General features: G+C 32.2%; 1 protein-coding gene across 1 annotated transcript; it reads right to left on the reverse strand.

Annotated features, from left to right (window-relative positions):
* Positions 1-16291: 16291 nt before the first annotated feature.
* On the reverse strand, positions 16292-26227 carry LOTGIDRAFT_72890 (hypothetical protein; the record flags this gene model as incomplete). The annotated part of the gene is made up of 3 exons (XM_009048206.1): positions 16292-16423; positions 22526-22742; positions 25995-26227. Coding segments are annotated over 3 exons (582 nt in total), but the record flags the coding sequence as incomplete, so codon positions are not given.
* Between the last annotated feature and the right edge of the window lie 488 nt (positions 26228-26715).

The raw sequence follows: 26715 nt of genomic DNA on the forward strand, positions 1-26715 counted from the left end.
TTAATATCTATATATTTTATTTTTAAATGGATTGGTTGAATAATGTTTCCTACAACTCTTTCCAGAATGCAGATCTGACGTTGAGTTTGTCCTGTAATTAAATAGGTGCTGACCTTTGTCTGTATTAGTGTATTTGGACCATATTTTAAAAAAATATAATAGAAGAAAAATGATAATTACATTATGTTACCAAGTTAAATTTAGCCTTGAACGTTGATATAGCATGTATTCATCCTGAATGAAAAATGTCGTAAGGGATATTTCCCTGACAAAAAAATTGAGAGAATTTATTAATTTCAAGCGCTATTACGTAATGTGGAGCGAAACTGATGACACCCCCCCTTTTTGTCAATTAAAGACTATGTAAATTTTCTTTAGACCATGCGAAAAAATTCCATGTCAACCTTAAGTAATTAATGTCTTCAGAAAGTACCATATTTGAAAACTTTTTTAAGAGAACTTCAACAAGATTCGTGTACTCGGTTCGGTTGTTTCTCCAGGAAGCTTTAGAGTTTACATTTCAGACTATATAATATGGTTAAAACACTATTTTGAAAGAGTACAATGGAGTAGTAGAAACTAATGAAAACAAAATATTATGATTCCAGCAAATCATGCTGCCCAGGGTATTGTTCTTTTCTAACTAGTTATTATTTTTCCTTTTATGACAGAACTGTGTCACGCCTGCTTTCAGATCGGAATTGGTTGGTAAAGGTATTAATTATATTCGTTTAATGGACAGTAATTTCACGGGAAGCACTCTATCAAACGCTATAGTTATCTTTCAAATAATGAGAACACGGAGATGGATTTCTCCGTTCCTGCTTTATTTCTGGCTTTAAATTCAGAAGTAATTGCTGTTGTATGGAATCGTGGCTTATCAAGGCGGGAAATTCTTGCATGTCTGGCGGCGGGAAAAATTGTGTCGTTTGCTAGCTGACTGTGAGTGGCGGGAAATCACTACACATCTCTTTCCTTCTCTATAGGCAATCTTACCGGCGTACAGCGCGCCTTGTAATTTCTACCCCTTGTTCCATTTCCGGCTGCTAAGGCTGTTTCCGGTTGTTCCATCAGACTCTTTGGGTATCGAGAAATAATAGGAGAATAATTATCTACACACCTCGCAGCCAACTCATTTTCTTTTCTTCCCCATTTCTTTGATAAAATAATACTACTATGTTTAATAGAATGAATTCAGGATAATTGTTGAGATATTTTAAGGCCGTGTGTTGTTTTTATATAACCCACTTCCACGCCACTTAAAGTTACAACAAGTTCCATTAACAAGACATTGGAAATGAAATGGCGAATCAGGATTAATTCACAAATTGCTCTCACCGTCTCAAAGTAAACAGAAAATTGAAAAGATGGTAATTGTCATATTCACTGATATTTCTTGAACTTATGAAAGGTTCTGTGTGCCTACCAGTAGTGTTTTGCCCCCTCAGTTCCCTATAATATATTGGAAGGAAATGATGACTTGTGATTATAAGTAAGAAATATGCTATGCACTATAAAGCAGGAATTCTTTTCCATTGTATTTATCAATAATCATTTGTAAACTTCATCTATTTTTGAAATATTATTGACTTGAATTTTTCATCAATAAAATCATAAAATATGATCTAATTCATTAATTCCGGAATCAAAAATTGACTTTTCGTCTGTTATTTCTCCAAACTACAGTTAACAATATTGTTTAGCTTTTATTTGTGGAATTATTTGCTGGGCTCTTGGCCGCGACACTTAAAAGGGTTCAACGCAATGAGTGGTGCATCGTTATTGAACTACGAAACCTGGAATTTCTTTAATTGAGTTCAATATTATGTTTCCCTTTTATAATGCATGTATTTACTAAAAAAAACAGAAACTTGGACTTAAATGATAATGTTACCTCGTTTCTTGGTCAGAGAGGCTCTTTCGCGTATACCTTTAGATAATGGAAAACTAAAATACAGCCTTTGCTTCATTAAGAACTTGGCTAAAAAAGTAAAATCTGATTTTTTTTCAAGAATGGTTTATTACATATAAATGATTAACAAAATATTATCAAACGACCATATATGATAAAATAAACTCAAAATAGTTCTAATGAATATTAATAATTTGATAATGAGAGATAACTGGCTAATAAAGACTACTAAATAAGATAATTACGATTATCAGGTTACTTATAACAATGTTATTTAATACGGGTTATTTTCTCGGGAATCAAAATAAGGGAATTGAGATGGTAAAGTGAATCTTGAGTGTAATTTGAAGGCTTTGCTAGTATTTAATTAATTAGTGCTGTTTCTTGCTGGTATCAATATGCTGCTGTTGATTTGTGGTTTTCTATTGGGTCCCAGGCGGTGTTCTTCAATGATCACTACATCTCGAATCGAAGCTAGGCTTAAAACAGCTGTCAAAGTTTTCGCTTCGTTTCTCTTACATTGACGATTAAATTATCTAATTATATGCAGTAGTAGGATGTATTGCTTGAATGTGTGATGTAAAATGAATCATTAATTATGATATTGTATTTAACTATGCTAGACTGGCAATTCAACCTGATTTTTCTAAACAATTTCAATTCAATGTTCATATTTTTTTTATTTGAAATAACAAGCCGTTCCTGAAAATGGTGCTGAAGTGTCTAGCAATATATATAGATTATGACACGTATAGATTTTTTATGAATATTTTGTTTTACGAATATTATTTTGAATTACCGGGGTATTCTTTCTTGATTATTCTGTGAGTTAATTCAACCAATCTAGATTTAAGGGTCCTTCCGGATTTAATTGAATTGTTATTTAGGTTAAAATTAAGTTATTTACTTCCCAGAATTAGTCTCCGGTAGTATTTTTCAGAACAGAACATTTGATTGTTAGTGCCGTGTGAAACTGAACTTGTTTTTTCAATAGACATAAAATATATTTATATAAATTTTCATCCAATTCGATTTAAACCCTGAATCTAATAAATCACCAGTCACGGCCCATTTTTGTTTAACCAATATGTAGCATTTTTCGAAGTTAATTTTTTAAAGTTTATCGAAACCAGGGATTTATAGATAATAGTTAATAACTACTTTAGACGCAGTTAAAGGTGTAAATAGGAGTGCAATGACCTTATTGTGGTGTTTATGCCATTATACACTATAATATGATGGAGATAGAATTCTGTAATTTCTTTTGACAGTTTGATTTAAATTACTTATAAAATGACAAGCTTACTTTAAAGATAGAATTAATGTTATTTTTACAAATATATAAGATAAAAGAAAAAATGTAAAAGAAATATTAATAGAGATATGGGAACAGTTTATCAATAACCAATATTTTTATTTCAACTATTCAAAATGTCTGGCTTGTCCTTTCTTCATCAAAACAATATAGCCTAATGATTTCTGACTTATGTTTACATTCAGATATTTAATCACGGTTTCATTCAGTCTTCCCCATTCTTCAAGATGTCTGAATAAAGACCTCCTCGGATTCCCCTCGTTCTTGCCAAACATTTGATTGATTTTCTAAACAATATGTTTGATTCCGCGACTTTAAGTGCTGTAGGCCATTGACGGCTTGAAGCATATGGATAAGAGCTATGATTTGAATAGAAACTGCTCAGGTCTTGCAGATCAACAATACTTGTTGTAATACACAGCTGAAATTAGCTCATTTTTATCTCTTGTCTTTTCTGAGAGGAAACCAAGCATCAACAACCCTTCAATAATCTTAAAGAAAGCTGAAGTGCTTTTCACTGATTGTCTATTGTTTTCAGTCGATGAATATTTGAAATTTGAAGGTTACTCCCCGCATGACAAGTGTCCACATTAAAAGCAGTCTGACTGGTCGATTGGCTACCACCTGCGACCTCAATCCCGTGGGGGTAACACAGCCGATTGTCACAAATGATGTGACAAAGGGAAATAACTGAGCTATATTTAAGTTTGAAATATCGATGATGTGATTGTTATGTTAAAATAATAGCCCGATTGACCTCACTCAGTCGACTGGAAGATATTTGCTATCCTATCTTCTATTGAATCCAAACATATAGAAATTCATACGGGCTAACTAGCCCCCAACTAATTACAATTAAACGACATTCTGTGTAACAATGTTCTTTAAACTTCTGCTTCGTCGATTCTGCTGAAACGCAACGATGTTTCCGGTTTACCCTACTGCATAACGTGAAGTAGAAACCATTCGGAAATAGTGGTTTGATAAATGGCGAAATGATATCGGCTGCTTGCTGAAGCGACGGGATATTTAATACAAAATAAAACGTAAATCAAGTTGAAAGTTGACTGTAAAATGGTCTTGATTAGAATTTTTGTCAATAGTTTTGAAAGTTGTATCACGCCAGGGGGCAGATGTGATAGTGAAATATACAATTATATTTGACAGAAATCGGAAGATATTTTAATATATATGAGATCGATGGTAATAAATACAATATAAAATGCCCGGTACTTTGTCTTTTATTAGGAATATCATGTTGATATTTTCTACGCGTCATTACACAAATCAATATTGCTTCAAAACCGATTAAATCATAATTCATTCAATGATAATAATACCACGTATATATTGCAATTGGATTTTCAAACATATTTTCATGCCTATGATCGGAGGGACTGACATGAAAAAGACTTTTTAGTGTTGTGCGCTTAAGAGCACGTTTTGTTTTAATATTTTTCTCGTGGAACACTGCATGACAAATGTTAATCTTTCTTAGGAAAATCATGCACTGAAAGTAGGACGTAAAACTCTCTTCCGATTCATTCTATGAGTAATTAACTATCTGTTATTTTTGGGTTTTTTTTTTTGTCTTTATATTTTCGTCATGAGAAGCACCACTCAGGAACACTTTCCTTATAAACTTCAAACGTAATGCGTACGTTTGCCTGTCCTAACCACCAATATTGTGTTGAAAGTAAGACTTTCTATCTGTGTGATTATCCAAGTGATAGTGGAAACGTGTTGTTAACTAAATACTAAAACAATGTTCATTTCATCAATTTTCAGACTAAAACAGTTCTCGCTACACCTAGCTTATCAGTAAATCTGGAATCCACACGCGTGATACGGAAGAACGAGATATTATACAGGTATATTGTTTTAGTGTCCAATTTAAAGATCTTGTCGTCTACACTGATTCGCTCGATATTTTAAACTCGATGTTCTATTTCCGGTTTCCAGAAACTACACGTGACGAATTTCCGATCTATTTTAATACGGACGTCGACATTTATAAACAAAAGTATTCAATCAAGATAAAACGCCAACAAAAGGGCCAACACAAATCACAAATTCTTCCAGATCCTGTTTCAGTCACGTGTCATCACGTGTGGACGCGCAATTGCACGTGTGTTGACATGATGCCATTTCAATAAACTTTTTTGTTTGAATAAAACTGTGTGATATATAAATTCACGGTATTCTTATATTCACAGGACCTTTAGCTTTTAACATTAAATGGACCCACATTAATGCATAAGTCATATGATAAAAAGAAGAACATCCTCAAAATCATGGTTTTGGTGAAAATAATTTATATTTAAAAACCTTTAAATAGTTAAAATTTGGAAAACTCTTAATATGGATAATATTTTCGTTGAAATTTTTATTCTTCAACAAAATATGTAGCAATAGACAAATCATAAACTAAGCATATAAAAGAGATAAAGTATTATATTGTAATTTATATACAGTTAGTTGTTTCGCTTCCAATGCTGTAGAAAGAGATGCAAAAGTCCGCACCATCCTATTTTTCGCTTAGAAAACCAAAAAAAAAAGGGCAAAAGAAAACATTCTTCAAGCTAAGGAAGATGTATGGCACATTCGTCATTATGTTTTATTTTATTTTCAAAATAAAAAAGCTCTTCATTTGTCATATGTAGACTATAATTGGTACTTGTAACGAAAATAGAATACGAAGTTAAACTATGAATTGGTGTTTGGTATTATATTAAGCTATATTACCATCATATGATCGACCAATAATAAGAAAGATGCTTAGTGAAAGAAACTCTCTAGGATTAATTTGATACAAATAAAAGAACCGTGAAAGATTTAAAGCAGATTAACCCTAACAACTTCAACACATGTTCTACACGTGCATTCTTTCTACAACCATCACTTGGCATTAGATAAAATGTCATAATCTTTAATCCAATTGTCACCTGGCATTAGGACAGTATTAGCGAGTTACAATTAGTATGTTCTAGAGATGTCGGATGTTTCAACATCTGTCATTTAAGGAAGAAATAGAAGATAAGTCAAGTCAATTCTAGTATTGGAATTTTTCTGTTAGTTAATGTTTTCTGTTTTAAAAAAAATACAACATCGTGTAAATATAATTTCAATAAATATACAGAAGAGGTCAGAATAGTCACATATAAATAAATTCAACCATCGTACAATATATTATATACTCATGTAATGTACCAAATCCATTTCTTTTTGGGCTTTTTATGGACAAGATTAGCAATACGATATTTTTTTCTACTTTCCCAGAGTTGATATTTTCTAGACTTTAACACAATAATTTCTAAAATGTTTACTGTTCAGTATTTGTTCACAGCTTCGATAATAGTAAAATCATTTTTTTGAAGGTACCCACTGAGTGATACAAAGTTAAAAAAAAAGAATTGTGTTGTAGAATTAGCAGCTGTTTATGAAATCTGTCTGCTTAATTAAGAGATGTGATTGAAGAAAGAATATTGACATTTTAATAAGATATAGGAAAATATCAATACATGATGAACCCAAGTCTCAGCATGATTTAAGTGATTATTGGCATCCTAAAGATTTTTTCAACCTCCAATTACCCATTTTGAAATTAGGTCAACAACATTTTCAATGTTCTTGTAGTGATGTCATCAACATTAACTAACGATTCAAGGCTTCCTGTCACTGCCAAAACATCTATTACTAACTTACCACTGATTGTGATTTGTTCTCTCTACAAACCCATTTTATTTGTACAAATAAGTTAGTCTCACTTCCTCGTCATTACATGAAAAGGAGTACTATTTTGTTTTTTGCCTTTGGTCAGTTATATTCGACTATAATGATTTAATTTAAAAACTCTATATAATACAGAATTTTAGATACGTCATATCTGAAGGGAAGTACAATGTAGCATTATACATCTTATAAAAGAACTATATCTTATAATAATAATCAACATACGGAAAATTATATGAGTCTATGGTATCGACCAGGTCGAAGCGTCCCTCTGAGAAAAGTATATATTTGTATTGAGAACATAATAATCATCTTATATGGCCTGTTATTGTCTAGTAAATCAAGACTAAAAAATCCAGTTTCTATTTGAAAAGAAAGAAATTGTATATTACAGGCTCAGGTGTAGCTATTGATCACCAATCATTCCATGTTGTTTCTCTTCAGATGACTTGACTTGTATCTCACCAAGTTGAAGTACGGATCGAACATTACCTTTTGTTCTAATATAGATTGGTAAACGATGGAGTATGATGCCCCGTAGATATTGGCACTCATCAACACTAGGCCAAGTGGCTGAGATTTGTATAAGAATTGTAAGGCTATAGATGAAAAGGATGGATAAGAGCTGATTAGAAGGTTAAGTCAATAAATATCAGACGACAAATCGAATTTTATTATGCTATTTACCCATGCCGTTCATTGTCTATATCGTCTGAAAAATAAATAGTCTTTGATTGATTGTTGTACATACAAAAAACTTTATGATTTGTAAGTTGACTAATATTAGACTACAAGCATTGTACCATCTGCACTACTTCAAACAGCAGTTGAGTTCACTGCGGACTCATCACTAGAAAAGCAGATTAAATATACTTGTCCACTTAAGGATGTGTAATAGAGTTAGAACATTGTCTATAGAGGACCAACAAGGCGCCTTTAAGCAGCTCTTCTGATACCTCTAATGTCACTCGAACCACTTCAAATTTGAAAATTGTGGAAATGTAAAACAGCCTCCTTCTGATTAGAATAAACTACAAAATATACACACATTAACTACATTCAATAATTGTTCCTATTTTACTATAGCAGATCAATTAACTATCAAATTGTAATAAAGTTCGCTCTCCATAAACCATTTATAATAACTGTGATGTCAGTTAAGCGATTTGTTGAAGACGTTTTGTAAACGAACCCTCTAAATACATATTTGAATGAATAAAAACAATTTCAGACTAGAGCCACTGAAGTGTAATCGACAAATAAAATGAATAGATTCAGATCTGCTCTAAACTACTTTATTCTCAAGATACTCTTTTTTGCTTTTACATTTTTTTATTTATTAACTAACGCATTTACATTTGATATGACGTTCGGAATTTAAACCTGTTTTATTCAAATTCATGCTAACGTAATGGATCTATAAAAAAGCCCTTGTCAAATTCAATATATAATGCATATTCATATCTTTTCGCAAACCAGAAATAAAATGTCATATGCACTGGACTTATGTACCTTGGGTTTGAACTCCCTTTTTGTAGTCAACTCCCTATCTTTACCTAACCATCATGTCTGATTATCGCCTTTTTACCTATGATTCCAGTCACCACTATGAATGTATTAATTTTGTTAACTTAAGCTAGTAAGAAAATTCCCTTGAATCAAGTTTGAGTAGAAAAAGGACTACGGCCGTAGATTGAGAACTAAAAACTAGTTTGAAGTGTAAAAGCTATTGGTTCAGAATGGCGTTCATCATCTCGACATATTTCCCTAAATATTCTTGAAAAGCGGATCCCACCTTTTCTTTTCAAGGCACATTAAATAAATTCCATGAATATTAGTCACTTACGTATGTGAACTGTGCAAGGGGCGGGATCTTGAAATGTACCTGTTCACCGAAATTCTTGTCGTTTGTTCCGCGTCAACTCACCCGTACTCGACACCAAAAGAGAAGAAGCTTTAGTCCCTGACCCTTAAATCATTGAAAATTTCATACTTGATAAAGTATGAAGTATATGTAATGTAAATAGTAAAGTATCTATGTGAAGTTATCTAATACATAATGTATATGAAACCGAGTGTAAGTTATATGTACGTTTGTTATGTTATTTAGCACCTAAATGTTTAAATGAAGACAAACCGTGTATTATGAATGGTATATTTTAAAATTTGTTAGTTTTAAATTCAGTTGTAAATAGTTAACAAATTGGTAATTCGCTGTACCTCAACCTTTCTTCCGAGTCCGTTAAGCTACTCGCTACTCGGTCCGCAGAAAACTACCAATATTGTACGTACTTCTGTAAGCTCTTTGACATGATATTTTGTAATGGTAGCAAGCATCACTGATCGGGTTCTTCTCTGACAAACGCTTGTATTCTTTCACATTTCATTACAGATCATTCATAAAAATACAGCCAATCTTGAATGAAGCTCGTTAACTTAATTAAATAAGAAATTTCTGTTGTGGTTTTTTGAACGAAACCTTTGCATTCAAATTATGTCTATGCAGTTTGTAGTAATAGTTTTTAATGAATTGATGGGTATGACGAGCAGAATAATAGATTGCAGTGAGGAAAGATAAATTTCAATTAAATCTGCCATTCAACCTGATAATTCAAACCTGTTTAGTAGAGGCGCCTAAGGAAATTGTCGTATGAAAAGGAAAGCAAACACACATCATAATTTATATAAATGCTAAATAAATTCCAAAACATGGTCTGTAGCTTTAATACATACATGTAACAAAATTTAATGTATTTTTCAGAATTACATGTGTGATTTTCTTAAGCTAAATATTTGTATTAAAATACAATAAAATTAAATTCTCTATCGACTCGGGGATAATGCGTTTAATATGTCATTCATTTCACTTAATTTATAGTAAAGACAGGATCGACGGGTCGGAGTTCCCTATTCAAATTTTCTCTCGTTTATTGTTATATTATTGACATAGTTGAGGGCCGACTTTTTCTGTCAAAATATGTACTTCGTATCGCATCAGTAAGTTAATTTAAAAAATTTATTCAACATAATTTGCTTATTGAAAGCAACTACAAAATGTATATAGAGCTTAGAAAAAAACTATAATGGATCCTCGAAAGGGTTTGTAAGGACCGTTTTCATGCCAGTATATTTTCTGTCTTAATATTTACTTTATGTATGTCTGCACTTTGAGGAGGTCAAATAAAATAATTAATATTTTAGATTTGTTGAAACACTGAGCAGCTACTGATATACACATCAATGAAAGATGAAAGAAAGATTTCAAAAGATAGCTTTCCATAATTGAAAGATAGGTGGAACTTTAAGTCCCTAACTTAGATTTTTATGTATGACATGACGTAATTAAACTAAAATTTGTGACAAAGCCCTACATTTAATTATACGTAAAATTAAAAAGTGATCTGGTGCCATTATAATTCATTCAGTATTATTACATTAGTATAGTATATACTTATCCCAGCTACACAACTTTATAACATCATACTAGTAACAGAAGACCAACATTACACTAAAGGGCAGGTATAATTACCAACTGAACCATGATCATTGCTACAATACACTAGACCACTAACTTTCACACCATCATAGCAAAGATACAACTCTGTACCAGCAACTTCAAAACATCATAATTACTCTACTCTAGACCACTAACATCTTACCATAGCAAATATACATCTCTGTACCATCAACTTCAAAACACCAGAATTACTGTCGACCACTAACTTCCCATCATAGCAAATATACAACTCTGTACCATCAACGTCAAAACACCAGAATTACTGTAGACCACTAACTTCCTATCATAGCAAATATACAACTCTGCACCATCAACTTCAAAACATCAGAATTACTCAAGACCACTAACATCCTATCAGAGCATATATACAACTCTGCAGCATAAACTTCAAAACATCAAAATAACTCTAGACCACAAACATCCCATCAGAGCAAATATACAACTCTGTACCATCAACGTCATAACATCAGAATTACTCAAGACCCCTAACATCCCATCAGAGCAAATATACAACGCTGTACCATCAACTTCATAAAATCAGGATAACTCTAGACCCCTAACATCCCATCAGAACAAATATACAACTCTGCACCATCAACTTCAAAACATCAGAATTACTCTAGACCCCTAACATCCCATCAGAGCATATATACAACTTTGTATCATCAACTTCATAATATCAGAATAACCCTAGACCCCTAACATCCCATCAGAGCATATATACAACTTTGTATCATCAACTTCATAACATCAGAATAACTCTAGACCCCTAACATCCCATCAGAGCATATATACAACGTTGTACCATCAACTTCATAACATCAGAATTACTCTAGACCACTAACATCCCATCAGAGCATATATACAACTCTGTAGCATCAACTTCATAACATCAGAATAACTCTAGACCCCTAACATCCCATCAGAGCAAATATACAACTCTGTACCATCAACGTCATAACATCAGAATTACTCAAGACCCCTAACATCCCATCAGAGCAAATATACAACGCTGTACCATCAACTTCATAAAATCAGGATAACTCTAGACCCCTAACATTCCATCAGAACAAATATACAACTCTGCACCATCAACTTCAAAACATCAGAATTACTCTAGACCCCTAACATCCCATCAGAGCATATATACAACTTTGTATCATCAACTTCATAATATCAGAATAACCCTAGACCCCTAACATCCCATCAGAGCATATATACAACTTTGTATCATCAACTTCATAACATCAGAATAACTCTAGACCCCTAACATCCCATCAGAGCATATATACAACTTTGTATCATCAACTTCATAACATCAGAATAACTCTAGACCCCTAACATCCCATCAGAGCATATATACAACTTTGTATCATCAACTTCATAACATCAGAATTACTCTAGACCACTAACATCCCATCAGAGCATATATACAACTCTGTATCATCAACTTCATAACATCAGGATAACTCAAGACATGTATACATGTGTAGAATAGATACAACTGTAAACTGTAAATATAGCTTTTTTATCTTGTAAACATAGCAAAGTAGCATTATAACAGCTAGAAACCACTTACATAATATCGTAGATCAACTCTTTAGACCTATAACAATACAACGAAGTAAAACTACATCATCCACATAACATTTACATCATTATTAGTGTAATGTATCGCAAAAACCTTAAATGTTTAGCTTTCAAGTTGGCGTATATGATAAAAAAAGGAAGTTCATATTATCATCAATGGCCCATGTGAAAAGTTGGTTGCCTTTTCAACGGAAAGAGTATATTTTCACACTTGGATAGCTGACCAAGGTCATTTCAAACAAACTTCATCTTTTGCCCTTTCATTCTCTTAATCAACCATCATAGTTTTACAAGTAACCATTCATATTGAGGATTGAACTCCTAAGGAGTTGACTTTTATACAACAGCTGTTTTATGAGAAAGACCATTATACAACATTCTTTACTGAGACATCGTGCTGGTCTCCAACTTTCAATATTGGTTTTGATGCATTGTGTAGGACAAGAATACAACATTACTTGGACAACTATAAAAACTCGTCCTTTTACAACCTGAATTTGGTATCCAAGTGTGAGGGAAGTTCATCATTTACTCTTTCATCCAGTAACGCTGTGGTTTTGGATTAATTTAGAAGTGCCTTGATGATCAAGACAACATTTTTATGGGTGGTTGATGCTCGTTTGGGTTAACTATTGTTAATTTGACAATGTATTGTGATTAGGAGACCCTGCTGTCATCGCCCTAATGACAGGATGACCACAAATAGACCAATAGAAAAATAATCTTCCCCTACTTGACGTCTAGCACAGGCCAAAAGGTTATTGCTACTGTTTCCAAAAGGGTTTCCCAAATGTCGATACTGATCAGTTGATAAATGACTAGCCTTTGATGGAATTTATTCATTGTTGGTCTTGGCGATGCATACCTTGAAGTAGATGAACAAGTTTGGAGCAATCTCGAACCATTCGTGGCAGGTATATGTTTAAATGCAAGGGGTGTAGTCTGTAGCTCACCAGGGACGACAGAGAGAGATTAATGACAAGAAATGTCTAAGTATTTAATCAATGATCGATAATATATAGTATATCCTATAATCAGAGGACAATTGATAGTTCTATCTAATCCCACACAGTAACAAACTTGACTGAAAAACTACGGCAATTTGACGAATAAGGCGGGTAACTTGAGTCGGGAGCCTTTACTATCCGGCAACGACAACCATAGCGTACAACCCTTCAATTCTTTTACCTCTGTTGGGTTGAAATACTCTAGTGTGAAGAACAATGTGTTTATCCCACCGTGTCACTGTTGACGGAGAAGGTAGGATAAAGAAGATAGTCGTCTTTAACTCCCCCTCTAGACGGTAGGCTCCTTCGTGGCGCCCGCCCCAGAACGCTTCAAGCGCAATTAATCAAACGAAACGGTAGAATAATGCAGTTAATTTTATGTCTTGGTAAACGCGCACGCGATGACATGGCCTGTGCGAGTTAGAATTTCTCGCCTCTCTGTCCAACTGCCAACAACCTGTCGACTAGAACAATACATGATCTAGTCAGTTTGGCCTTTTGTTTATTTTGACATCCTTTGAACCGTTCTGTTTCTTTTCACAAAATTCATACTCATATAGAATTACCCCAACTTTTCCCTATTCTGATATACGAATATGTGAAAAAATGACATTGGGATAAAGGATGTGTCTATCTATGAACCATAACGTAACGTCAAGCTAATCCGTCAGTCTACTAAACATGTGATCAAATTAAAACAGTTAACACATGTAGAAATAGTGCTCTTATCCATAAAAAATATTGTTATGAAAGTGTAGTAACATAATAATAACTGAACAGACAATTATAACCTTATTAACATGTCTGTGTTGTAACACATTTTAACATGGTCTTTAAAAAGATGGGGGCAAAGTAGGTAACCTTGTCGACTAAAATCATGTTGCCTTTGTAAATTGTTATCTTTAGTATGATGGCGTGAAAAACTTGTCCGTCTATTTCGCTTTATGATGGTATGTGGGAGAAGGGTTGTTCAAGATCAGATACAATAAGGTATAAGAAGTGGATATGTAGACACACCTTGAACCTGATTTACGTGCTCTTCTTAAAGCTTTTGCTTGAGAAAGTTCACTTCAAACATAAGTGTTTACAATAACATGATGCGGGAATGTATTAGCAGTCATATAGCACAAAACATCCTTAAAGTGTCATAATCTTAAGTATTGCTTGGCGTCCTTATTCAGTTCTTCGTTTATCTTTTACAATACTTTATACTTCACGATTTATACATCGCCTCAGTATGGCGGCCTCAATTAATGAGAACTACATAAATATTATGGCGAAGTGGGACAAATTCAAACACCGAAAGAATAGATATGACTATTTTCTACCTTAGGGTCATAAAAAATTAATTGGATTGGCCAGAATCTAGGACTGAAAGGAAAACAGGTACAAAAGCATGTATACATCACTACACCATGTCGTTTTTATTGCACCTGTCTCAACTTTATAGATCTCAAGCTCGGCTTGAAACATGAGAAAATATTGGCGAATTAAAGAATGTATACATAGAAAGTTATTTATTCCACATTTGAAACGAACATTATTAATTAAATCACAAAAACCGGAAACAGTACATAAATTATTATAAAATCTATTTTCATACATTCCCAAATTTTATACATATTGTACTTTTAAAATAAATTAAACAAAAAACAAAACATTGTATATTCTTATACTGAATACAATCATTAAAGTATTTGGAGAAGTTGGAATGGTTTATACAATAACAATGATATTAATACAAATATGGAAAAACTTGCTGCACGGCATGAAAATACAATATGGCGACTTAAGAACTCGAGGCTGGATAATCTACCATTTCTGCTATTCGATTATAATGTCATTATATATAATTTAGTCTCAAATTCAATAAAACGCCAAAAGAAAGTGGAAACCATCATCCAGAAATAATGAGCTTGTATGACTATGTCATCTGCGAAAAATCATGGCCATTTCTTTCCACCAATCAACTGACTCTCTGACTTCAAAGTAGCAATTTTCCATCGATTGGTAGAAGATAATTTAGAAAGAGAAGCGACGGTAATTTAGCTCTTTTCATTCCTAACTTATAATGATTGCCAAATAACTCAAACTTTTCTTCTTGCAGTATGACTGGCCTGTGGCGTCGCTTTCAGAAATGGCGTGTTCTTGTATTGATTAAAATAGCTAACATGAAAACAAATATGACGTGATTTTATGTAAAAATCTTTTCACTGAATACTCAATAAATAATATAGATTTTAGTTTACGTAAAGGAATGAATGAGAATGAGATCAAAATACTGGTAGAAATTATTTGATGAAACAATATGGAGAAAATAATGCTTCTGATTGAGCATTGCAATCAATGTTTTTGTACTGAATACTCTTTTAGAGAATAAATAGCACGTTTCTCTTCTCTGGAATGGAAATGTCCTTATATTTTGAAATGAAGCAATAATACTTTTAAACCTTCGAATACATGATATCGAAAGAAAAGCAGGTTATGATGATGACTACAACGCCGGATGATTTTGTAATGAAGATGATGATAATGATGATAATTTGTTGGAAGGTTATCTGGCTGCAGCACTGTTAACAATATATATATTAGAACTATAGTAAATTATTCTACAAGTCTCTCGGCTATATACAAATACAATTATAGGTCTATATTGTACATTTACATTATATACGAAAAGAGTCAAAACCTCTCTTAATTGAGACAATTTGCACATTCGTCCCGGGAATTTTTCTTTTTGGAGCACATTCTTTTCAATCCGTTGATTCTCGATTGGGATTTTGGCAATTGCTTGGCACTATGATCTTTGAAACTTCTATCTTTTTTCGTAAAGAAACTCACTTGCACAATTCATGCCACTTCCAATATACAATCCTGTTCGTTGTTCCTGTACCAGGAACACTGTTACACCATCACGAACAAACACACCACTGAATCACAACAAGTTCACCAAGTGAGTATTGAGGAATATTTGTCCAAATTTAACTGTCTACAATTTATGTCAGTAATTGTTGTTGAGCCATAGAATTCTGTTGATACCAAGAATAATGAGGCATTGACATATAAGAGTTCGAACTGGGATTGTTATTACTGATATCGGACCAAGAGCATGGTGGCTGTGGACTCATACTAGACGATACAGGTAACATAGACTGAGATTGAGGTCCACCTTGAATTGGGGTAGGAGGTTGATTTGGGGGAATGTCTGGAGTAAGTTGAGGAGGGGGTTGTTGTCCATGAGGGGGTGATGATGCTGATCCTTGAGGTGTGAGAGGAGGAGGAGGTCCATTGGGGTTCTGTTTCATCACTTTCTTGTATTTGGATCTCTTGTTCTGAAACCAGATTTTAACCTGAAAGTATAAAAAATAATATTCATGTAATGTGCATTGTATGCAATATAACATCGATTCAACAAATTTTCTACCCTAAACATCTAACAGAATATAACAAAAAGTGAAATTTAAAAAATAAAAAACTGTTATAAAAAACGAGGGGAATTGGGTGTATAAACTAAGCAATATAATACATGGATGGATATCATCTATAGATTTTTAAAAATAATTATCTAATTGTTTTGCACCATCTGACCTAAAGTTTGATTTAGTTGAGAGATAATTTAATATTATTTGAGTTTTACACTGTAAATTCAAGAGGTATGTGAATAAACGAGATGAAAGACTTCCTTAATTGTTCAACTTAATCACAACTTTTTATCAGATCATCTTTCACATTTTTTCAAGTATAGATCTCTAGTGTTTTGCAACTAAAAAATCTGATTTGACATTACACTAGTTACGTCGATATCGAACTCCCGTTCATTCAAACTTCATATTTGAAAACTTCGTGCTTCAGTGCCTCTCCTAGCCCATTTTATACATGTACTGATACGTTTTGAACCGAAACGTTTATTTTTAGTTTCCTCCATTAGTCAATGTTTAGAATTTGATTGATTTTTCATATTTTCTGAGAAAAAATATTGGTTATCAACGTTTTTAAATCACCTTGTGTATTAACAGTTAGAATTTTCCTGCATGATATTTTTTCAATTAACGATTTTTCAGTCTATTCTGGTTTATGTTATTTATTTTTTTATGTTTGCCACAAATATTACATGTAAGCTTTAAAGTAGAGATCAATTCTCCAGTTATTTCTTACAAATATACAGCGAATATAACGTCAATTTTATTTTTGATGTAAAAAAATTGACTTTTTGCGTTCCTTCAATTCACCGATGTGTAACATTTGGTAGATGCTTGCTAATTAAGTGCTATTTGAAATTATTTAAATTTGTGGTTTAAATTTCAAATCACCCTCTTCATATATTAACAAATATTGGCCATGAAAAGTGAACAAAGACCAGATAATTTAAGAGTTAAATTAGTAAACGGTAGATTGTATTCAAGGTAAAAAATTTTAAGGTTGATATTTTTTCTCACATAAACACTCAAAACGTTAACAAAAGAAGGTACATAGATGTTGGGGTGGAGAGGCGATACTTCGTCACGCTTGATATTAGGAAAATTTCATTTTGCTCGCTGCGGGATGTTATTTAAGGGTGTTGTCACATGCCCTAGACATAGACAGTATCGTATTTTATACAAGATAAATGGACTGGGATATTTGGGTTCATTTTTAAGGGTTCTTAGGATGGCTAACAGTATTTCAAACTTTAAGAAATTATTTACAACTAGAAATACTATATAATACTATATTTTGATGGATATTGATGGATTAAGATTTACTTTATAATGTATATGTTAAAATTATGCCCTTGATTTATTTTATATATTTAAATATTAAATATTTTCCTATGCATAAAGCCATTTTTACACATCAGATATATCTAAAATCAACAACACTATAAAAAAAAAGCCAGCAATGTCAAAATTCATCGACAAAGTACATCAGCTGAATAAACTTGCCCAGTTTCCCCCTTGATTTTATATTTTCATGTTAATTTTCATGGGATGATTGTTCACAATAGGGCTGTCTGTATTAAAAGGCCATTAGCGACAAAATGTTAGTTTAATACACTTGTGTTCAACTTAGTGTGAAAGTGTCTTCAAGATATTGAATTAGCCCCTTAACAGACCGTAAGACTTCATCTTTATGTTATGAAGTTTTCTAAATAAAAAAAACTAAGTTAGTCCGTTGTAGTATTTACAGTTTAATCCCCTTTAGCTAAATTTTGCGTATATTTGATAAGAAAAATATTTTCAGATGTGAAATTCTATATTTTGTTTACGTTTTATACACAGATACCTTTTTTTTATTATTATTTGAAGTTTTAAATTTGAAATGCGATTGCATATAAGTTATCTTACTCTACCCCACTCCCCACCCCCCCCCCCCCTCTCCCTCTTTTTCTAAATTAAGTTACCGTTACCTTTTGCGAGTATGTGCCTGAATGGCATTATTCATCGAATATTTTTTCTTTAGAAATGAAGAAAGCTGAGAAACCGCCAGATTTTTCCTTCAGAAATTGTGAAAAGTGAAGATAAACGAGATGACATTGATATTGTGACGGTAACTTTGAATACTGAATATAAAACAACAGATTTAAGACGTGTATAAAAGGTAATTTAATCTCGCACAGTGTTTGTGGCGAGTGGCACTTAAATTAATTTCATTTTTCTATAACATTTGTTAATCGTTTACAGTAATTGACTCATAATTAATTTAGTACGTCACGTGACCATGATATCGTCGTCGACGTGACGGTGTAGCCGCCATGTTAAAAGACAATATAAAGATATTGAAACTTAAATGATCTGATTTCCCTTAAGAATAGACGAACGATTGATATCATTTAATTCTGATAAAGAATCCCTAAAGAAGGATATTAATAATAAATTATCAATTCATTCTTCACGATTAAACGTCAATTTTGTTTTGATTTTCAACACCTAACTTGTTTTGAGTCTCAATCAAATAATAATAAATCGATTGCTACCATTCAAGATTTTAAAACGATACTTACGATTATAACGGTGTATTGGAATGATTAAACTTAAAAATACGCAGTATACTTTTGATGAATACATATATCATAATTATTAGCTATGTGGAGCTTCCGAAAATGATAAAGACATAGACCATTCAAGTGACACTAGCCTAACAGTGGGCTCAACTTCAAAACATTTTTTGTCTTGATCTTTTATGCCCAAATAAAAAACACAAGAACCGCAAAACGAAACTCAAAATGCAGTTTGACAATACATTGCTATCAGTATTATTTCAAAACTGTCTTTTATTAAAATCTGCATTTAAAAATTCAATCAGAATTCCCAATGGTAAATGCTGCAGATGAAAAAAATAGGAATAACGGAATCTAAATTTTAAATTCAAAGTTAGTCACTCTAAAGTGCGTTTAGAATAATAAATAATAGGCAGGAGTAATTCGAGACCGAAGGAAACAAGAATGAGAGAACAACATAAAAAGAAAAAGGGGGAATTTGAAACTGTTAATAGGTCAAATCGTAACACGAAAATATTTTTAAAGTTATAAATAAAATTAATTGATTTTGTTAAACGTGAATGCTTAAAAGGAAACAGTGTGGAGAAAGAGTGTATTGGTTTGCTGAAAATAGTTAATTGAAATGTTATTTAATTTCTGAATAGAAATCAACCCTTAGGCGCATGTTGGGTATCTAAGTTAAAGAGACATAAGAATCAAACATAAATCCGTTGATCGAATTATTGATACACGACGTAAAGGATTGCTAGAGGCTACCTACACAACACAATCGTTGATTTAATCAGAACATATATTGATATCATCTTACTAATTCATCAACTTAAAACTTCACTTTAATGTTTTCTCCACACTTGCTAACAAATACGTTTTGTTTTATTTTCAAACAGTTTTACATTATTACGTTATTTTTCGCTCTCTTGGTTTCTGACTATTGTACAAATCTCAAATTGCTTTGATCTTTATCGCGGAATCGGTTTGTGCGCGTTTACCATTTATTGAAATAGATTTAGTGTTGAAACTTTGTTCGCTTTTATGTAGAAAATGACCTGCCATTATAATTACTCAATTTTAACTGAAAGGGTTTAGAAACAGAATTTCAAATTTATCCCATGGCGGGTTTAATTTGGTTGACCATTTGATATCAACAGCCCTGTCGTACGCAGCAAAACATAATAATGTTATATTCAAATTGAAATCAATTGAATTGAAAAATACTTATATCTGAAGAGCCCTAAAAGAATTCCGTATAATAAACTGATATAGTTTAAGGTAAAAAATGAATAACAAGTTTTACCTATTAACCTCAACTGCCAAGTTCAATTTTTTCTTTCCCACCGAGTTTCCCTACTTCATATCGCAGTAACAATAGAGTTTTATATACTTCACCAATTATGACAGACAGCCCATATAAAAGGTCTTTGAACATTTTCACTGGTATCTATTTTTAATTTTGATATAAACTAAGATAAAGACTGCTTTTGCTTCTTTTATCTCTTTTGCATGTTTCATGCTTTTTTTCATGTGACTTCTGCACTTAACTGCATACAGCTGTATAGGTAATTAAAAAATTAACGGAGAGCAATTACATGCATGTGAAGCAGTAATTTAACGCATTAGGTTACAAGTTCAAAGAGAATGGACGACGTTCATATATCACAGTATCCAACACAAATTTGATAGTCGACCTTTGGAAAAAAAGATTTCAATCGTCAAAATGCACTAAACATTTGAATAAATTTGAACAGCAAAGATGGTGCCACATTAATTCTTAATACAGAAAGGTGAGAGTTGTAGTTCAGATTGATTATTAGCCGAAATAACAGGTGTTACCCAACTACAAGTCAAACCATCTGCAATCACACAACTGGTGATTTTATCAACTGAACACAAGAGAGAGAAAAAATCTTATTGTCACAATGATACAAATGAACATCTGATATTGAAATAGGGCGACATGGAACTTGGGCTAATGAAAGAGTACTATACGTTTAGTTTATGACGACACTTTGTCAAATCGAAATTTTGAACTTCCATTCAATATAAGTTTTATTGTAATGAAATGACTTCAAATCCGATTTGAAAGACTAAAACATTCTCGTGTGATATCGATAGAATTTTTTTTTTTAAACCAGTGACCTTTTTGTCAGATGACTTTACTCAGTTAGAACCCAATAGTAACTTGCTAACTCAGATCGCTCACCCTTTAACAACACCAGATGCCAATCTGCAACTTAGATCTCCACTCGGCGTGGTTTTAGATTCTGATTCTTTATAAATATATTCGTGTACGATTGTATTTGGTTTTCCTTGCAAAAAAACTGTCTATGACTTTCTATGTAACCTTAACAAGAAAATCTCCAACTGTTTCACGTGAAAAGGATGATTAGAATGTTTGATATAAAATATCATTGGAATTTATTTTATTTACTTTTTACTCTATAAATCAATGATTTCATTCCCACTTGTCACTTTCTTATTTTACTTTTAGTATCATAAATATCAAATGTAAATGAAGATTCTCTGTATTCATTTTTTCTATTATGATTTATATTCTGTACACTCTGATTTTGTCTTAGTCTGCATCAGTCTCCCTTTCTAACAAAATAAAATTTACAAAAGTCATGTCATTGTAATATACAATTCTTAGTTAAAGTATTTTTTAAATCCTGTTCAGAATTTTACTTTTGTGACTTTGCCAGATTGGGTATTTTGAGTTTTGCTGTCATTATGTTTTAAATATTTCATTTTAATATAATCCTAACAATTAACAAAGCTAAAATGAAATTATATATTTTCTTAGGTTATAGAATATTATTTTGTTACAGTCACCAAGACAATGATATATTTACAGAAGAAGAAAGAGTCTTATTGGCTTTGTTATATCATTAAATCTAATCAATAGACAGTAGAAATTATATAGTGTAGTCTTCTCTTAGCTCAATATTCACAAACTAGAAATTAAAGTCGTTAAGGTAGATGAGGTGTCATTTAAGATCTGACAGTTGGAACTACCCCTTAACACTACTATCTTCCCGCTTAAACCTTCTTCTCGACCACCAAATCGTCTGTAACCAGGCCTTAATTTGCCTTTATTGCAGTTATTATAATAAATACACCAATTTCATTTTTTCCAATCTTATTCCAATTGTCGATATATGAATTTCTGATGAAAGATTCCGTAATTATTGGCCTATTTGTTCTGCCTCTTAAGTGCGTTGTCTTGTCAAATAAATTAACTGGTAAATGTTAAAACACCTAATCAGACGCCATTATGAAATTTTAAGCCTGAACGTTGGAGAAAATTGCGTATAATCAAGGCAAATTTTGCTGTTGACAAAACTAATACTTTACTCCAATCAAATATGGTAAATGTCCCCTTAACAGAGGAAAATAACTCCCTTTGTAAAATTGGTCAATTTTAGCTGTTGTATAAAAGCAGAGGAAGCAATGATCAGTGTCTATAGTTAATTCTTACCTGAGTTTGGGTAAGACCGAGTGAAGCAGCCAACTCGGCCCTTTCTGGAAGGGCTAAATACTGGGTTCTCTGGAATCGACGATTTAACTGTTGAAGTTGTAGTGAGGAATATATTGTGCGAGGTTTACGCAACTTTTTGCCTTTACCATTTATTCTCAACTGTTCTTCAACTTGGGATTTATCTGTGAATAAAAATAGGATATAAAAATTATTTTGGCTTTAAAGTAATAAAATGGATATAATTGTGTTATTTTGTTCCGTTTTTGTTTTTGGATTTGAATTAAAAAAAAATCGCCAAAGGTATAGGTCTTTTTTCTTATTAATATGCCGCGCAGTTCGAATATTTCTATAAATCTATTTTGCCTCAAAATCAACACCAATTTCCTATTGGTCAGGGAGGTTTGGATTAGAATGATACAACGAACGTTACTACAATGGATGGTACGAATTGAGTTGTATTTTTACAACGTAGTGGAGCCTGGGATTTCTGCCAAATAGAAGGAAGGGTTAATATACGGTAAAACAAACAAGACAATATTATAATAATATAAAATGCTTGTTTAGTTAAAGAAGTGTTTTCTATTCCAGAATAAATATCTTGTGTATCTGATAGATGTTCCTTGCTTCTAAATACCATTCAAACCTTATAACGAAGCCTAAATATTTTATAATATTATTTTTATATATTTTTGCACTTTATTTTTCTCATTTTACCTGGTACACCGGAATTTCATATACCACAAATTACCGATGATACAGGTATTTCAATTTCTCATTTTACCTGGTACACCGGAATTTTATATACCGCAAATTACCGATTATACAGGTATTTCAATTTCTCATTTTAACTGGTACACCGGTATTTCATATACCATAAATTGTCTGATACATCTGTATTTCCGGACTCGGGTCAAATGGTATTTCATTTTCTTACATTTTATAGTACACCAGTACTTTATTTTTTTCTTATTGCGTAGCCTAATATACCTGTATTTCATTTTCCTCGTATATTCTAGTGCACCTGTATTTCTTATTGCATTTTGCTGAATATAGCGGTATTTCATTTTTCCCATATATTTCATTTTTATTCTTATATTGTCGAACATGTTACATAATCTCTACATACTCGCATCTATTTCTTTTAAATCGCTTAAAAACCTAATTTATCTAAGTAATATTTTTGTCTAATGAAGACGGACTAAATGATGCAGCAAACAAAATTAATTCGCAAAAGAGATTTGCTTAACAAGCACTTTTAAAAGACTATAACAGCCCTTGTCATTGTCTGGCTTTGATGGCATGTTTGTGAAATGGTCCGCGACTCTGATTTCATGCTGTTAATGTTAAGTATGAGATTTTTACTGTTAATATATTTAATTAATACAGATAATATCAAATTAAATTAATCAACTTTCAATGTATATTAAATGAAAAATAACATGAGTATAATAACATTTTTTAAAGACTGACCAGAAACGGTTTTATTTTATACACAGTAAAATTTTTAATATATTTACATTCATTCTGGCAAAAGTTAATTAAGTTTTTAGAATATAACTTAATGCTAATATTAAAATTGAATTTCTGGGAAATAATTTTTTGGAATATTTGGAAACTATATTTTGTGGGCCTCGCACACAAATTTTCTATTATATAAATCAATATATTTCAAGTGAAATGCAATCGGATGTTCTTAAAAAAAAATATGGTCATTCAAGATAAAAGCGTTAACTTATTGTTTCCAGATCCGTAGGAAAGTGTCGTAAACATCCTTAAAATTTAAATTTAAAATATTTAAAGGTTAACTGCATCTACGACATCTTTAAAGGCGTTGGCGGGTGCAAATTGCATTTTAGCCTTTTGCTATATTTATACTTTAAAATATATAAGGTTATAAAAACCTATATATTTGAAAAACACTATGATAGGTGAAGTCAGTACTTTTCCACAAATGTTTGGTGTGGAATAGATCTTGATTCTGGGTCTTTTGGGCCCCTTTAACAAGGAAAATGTCCACACACAATTCTGTCTATGTAAACTTGATTTATGGAAAAAGGCCGTTGTTTGAATAGGCTTACAGTTTACCTAAGCCAACAGTTTGCACGTCAACAAATATCACCGTTAAGGAGACGAAAATTGCGAATTTTGAATTGCAAAAAAGAGAAATATGAATTGTCATGGGATAGCTTCGGTACGACATTTCATGTTCCACTAACAAATAAGTTCAATAATCAGTTAAAAGAGATCCGTCAAATTTATATGGAAGGATGCAGCGAATTTCACCATGCAACTTGTTATATTTGAGTGAGGTGGAATACATTTATATTTACGTTTTAAAACAATTTGTCATTGTTAATTGTCAATGCATTAACATACTAAAACTTATCAGTTGCAAAACGTGAACCTCTGAGTCACATAAATTTCTAATATTTTAATATTTGTATGTGAAAATCTAGGGTATAAAAAATTGGGGTCGAGTTCATCAGTTGAGATTGGTGTGAAGATATAGTCTTAACACAAAAACACGACTGTAAGATACGGGGTTAGGATACTATTCATTAGAAACACCGGTGAAATTTTATATTCAGTTCGAAATTGTATACACCTGACTCAAAACAAGCTATGTTAGAGGAAAATAGGGAGCGGTAAAACTAGGATATCAATGAAAATAAATATTACTTTAGTGGAATATACTCAGAATACTCCGCTTTTTAATCCAAAATATACAACTAATAGTAACGCTTAATTTGTAACAAGAGTAAAAAAATGGGGACTTTAGCGAATTATAAAAAATTGACATTCGTCTCCTATTCGTCATTCGAGGAAATGAAAATTAAGGGTTTTTTTCGATAACGAAAATATAACATTGGCTCAACATGCGTTACATTTTCAAACATTTACTTGAAAATATACCATAAATGATGTTAAGGTTTTGAAAATTTGGACAAAAAATTCATTGGGAGAGAAATTTTCTTCACATCAATGCTATTTTAAAATATAAACAAAACAAAACCATTCTACTCAAGTGAAAATCAAATTCAGAAATCCAACTGCATTCGGTGTTTAATCGCAATACTTCGGGGAACAGTTACCAATTGTTCAATGATTTATATATTTGAAAATATTAAGATTGATTCAATAATAGAAGTAATTATAAGTTATTATAGAAAATAATTAGTCATTAATGTTATTATTAAATCTTATAATTACTTTCAAATCACAACATTACGCTCGTCAAACTAAACACTTTCTTTTCTATGGCAGATTTATGAGAATTTCAAGCTTTAGTTAAAATTAAAATAATTTACTAAATAATTGTAATGATTTTCGTCTCTCGTTTCCTTACAAGTTTGAAATTGCATAAAGACCTATAATTGTGAAGAAATAAAGAGTAGAATTAAATGTGAATAATACTAAAGAAAATAATGAAGGGTAATTGTTATAAAATAACTATAATTACATATTTTACTTACCATCTCGTGTCGGTGAAGGTGGCTGATACGGCGACATTGGAAAATGATGGGAAGGGGGAACTGCGTTATATCCTGATGGTGCCATACTGTTCATTGGAAATGGGTACCCAAAAGATCGAGTATGTTGAGATGTTGGAAACATATCGTGTTGAGAATGCTGTGTTGGGTACCCAGAACGAATATTATAAGCTGGGTGTCCCATTCCACCCGCCATAGACTGTTGTTGTAGTTCCATAAAAGCGGATTTACTGGCAATCTCTGGGTCCATACCCTCCATATTACCCGTCATATTCAACATGATAGTACTATGTCCACTTTCTCTGATTAAAGGTAATTTAGACTTAAATATGTCTCTAACTACAGATCACAAAGTCTTCTTACCGCACACATCCACTGCTTCTAACTACCACTTAAATCAGATGTGTCAGCCCCCAAAATATATGAATACATACATCTACAAGATTTAGCTCCTCCCTTTAAACAATTTCATTGGCTGTCTGAAAAGCAAACTGTCAATCAATGTTTTCAATGGCTGAGTGAAGACAACAATACGACAGATCGACGAAATGGATTACCGTAGTCTCAAGTTAGTTATTGTTTAAATTCAATAGAAATTTTCCTAAGAGGCTTACACAAAAGCTATTGAATTTTATTTGGTTGTCTGTGAGTTTGGGATAGCCACCTTCCACGGTAGGCTACCGCCATCTTGATGCTTGT

The sequence above is a fragment of the Lottia gigantea genome, assembly GCF_000327385.1.
Source record: "Lottia gigantea unplaced genomic scaffold LOTGIsca_12, whole genome shotgun sequence".
In the NCBI taxonomy this organism is placed as follows: domain Eukaryota; kingdom Metazoa; phylum Mollusca; class Gastropoda; family Lottiidae; genus Lottia; species Lottia gigantea.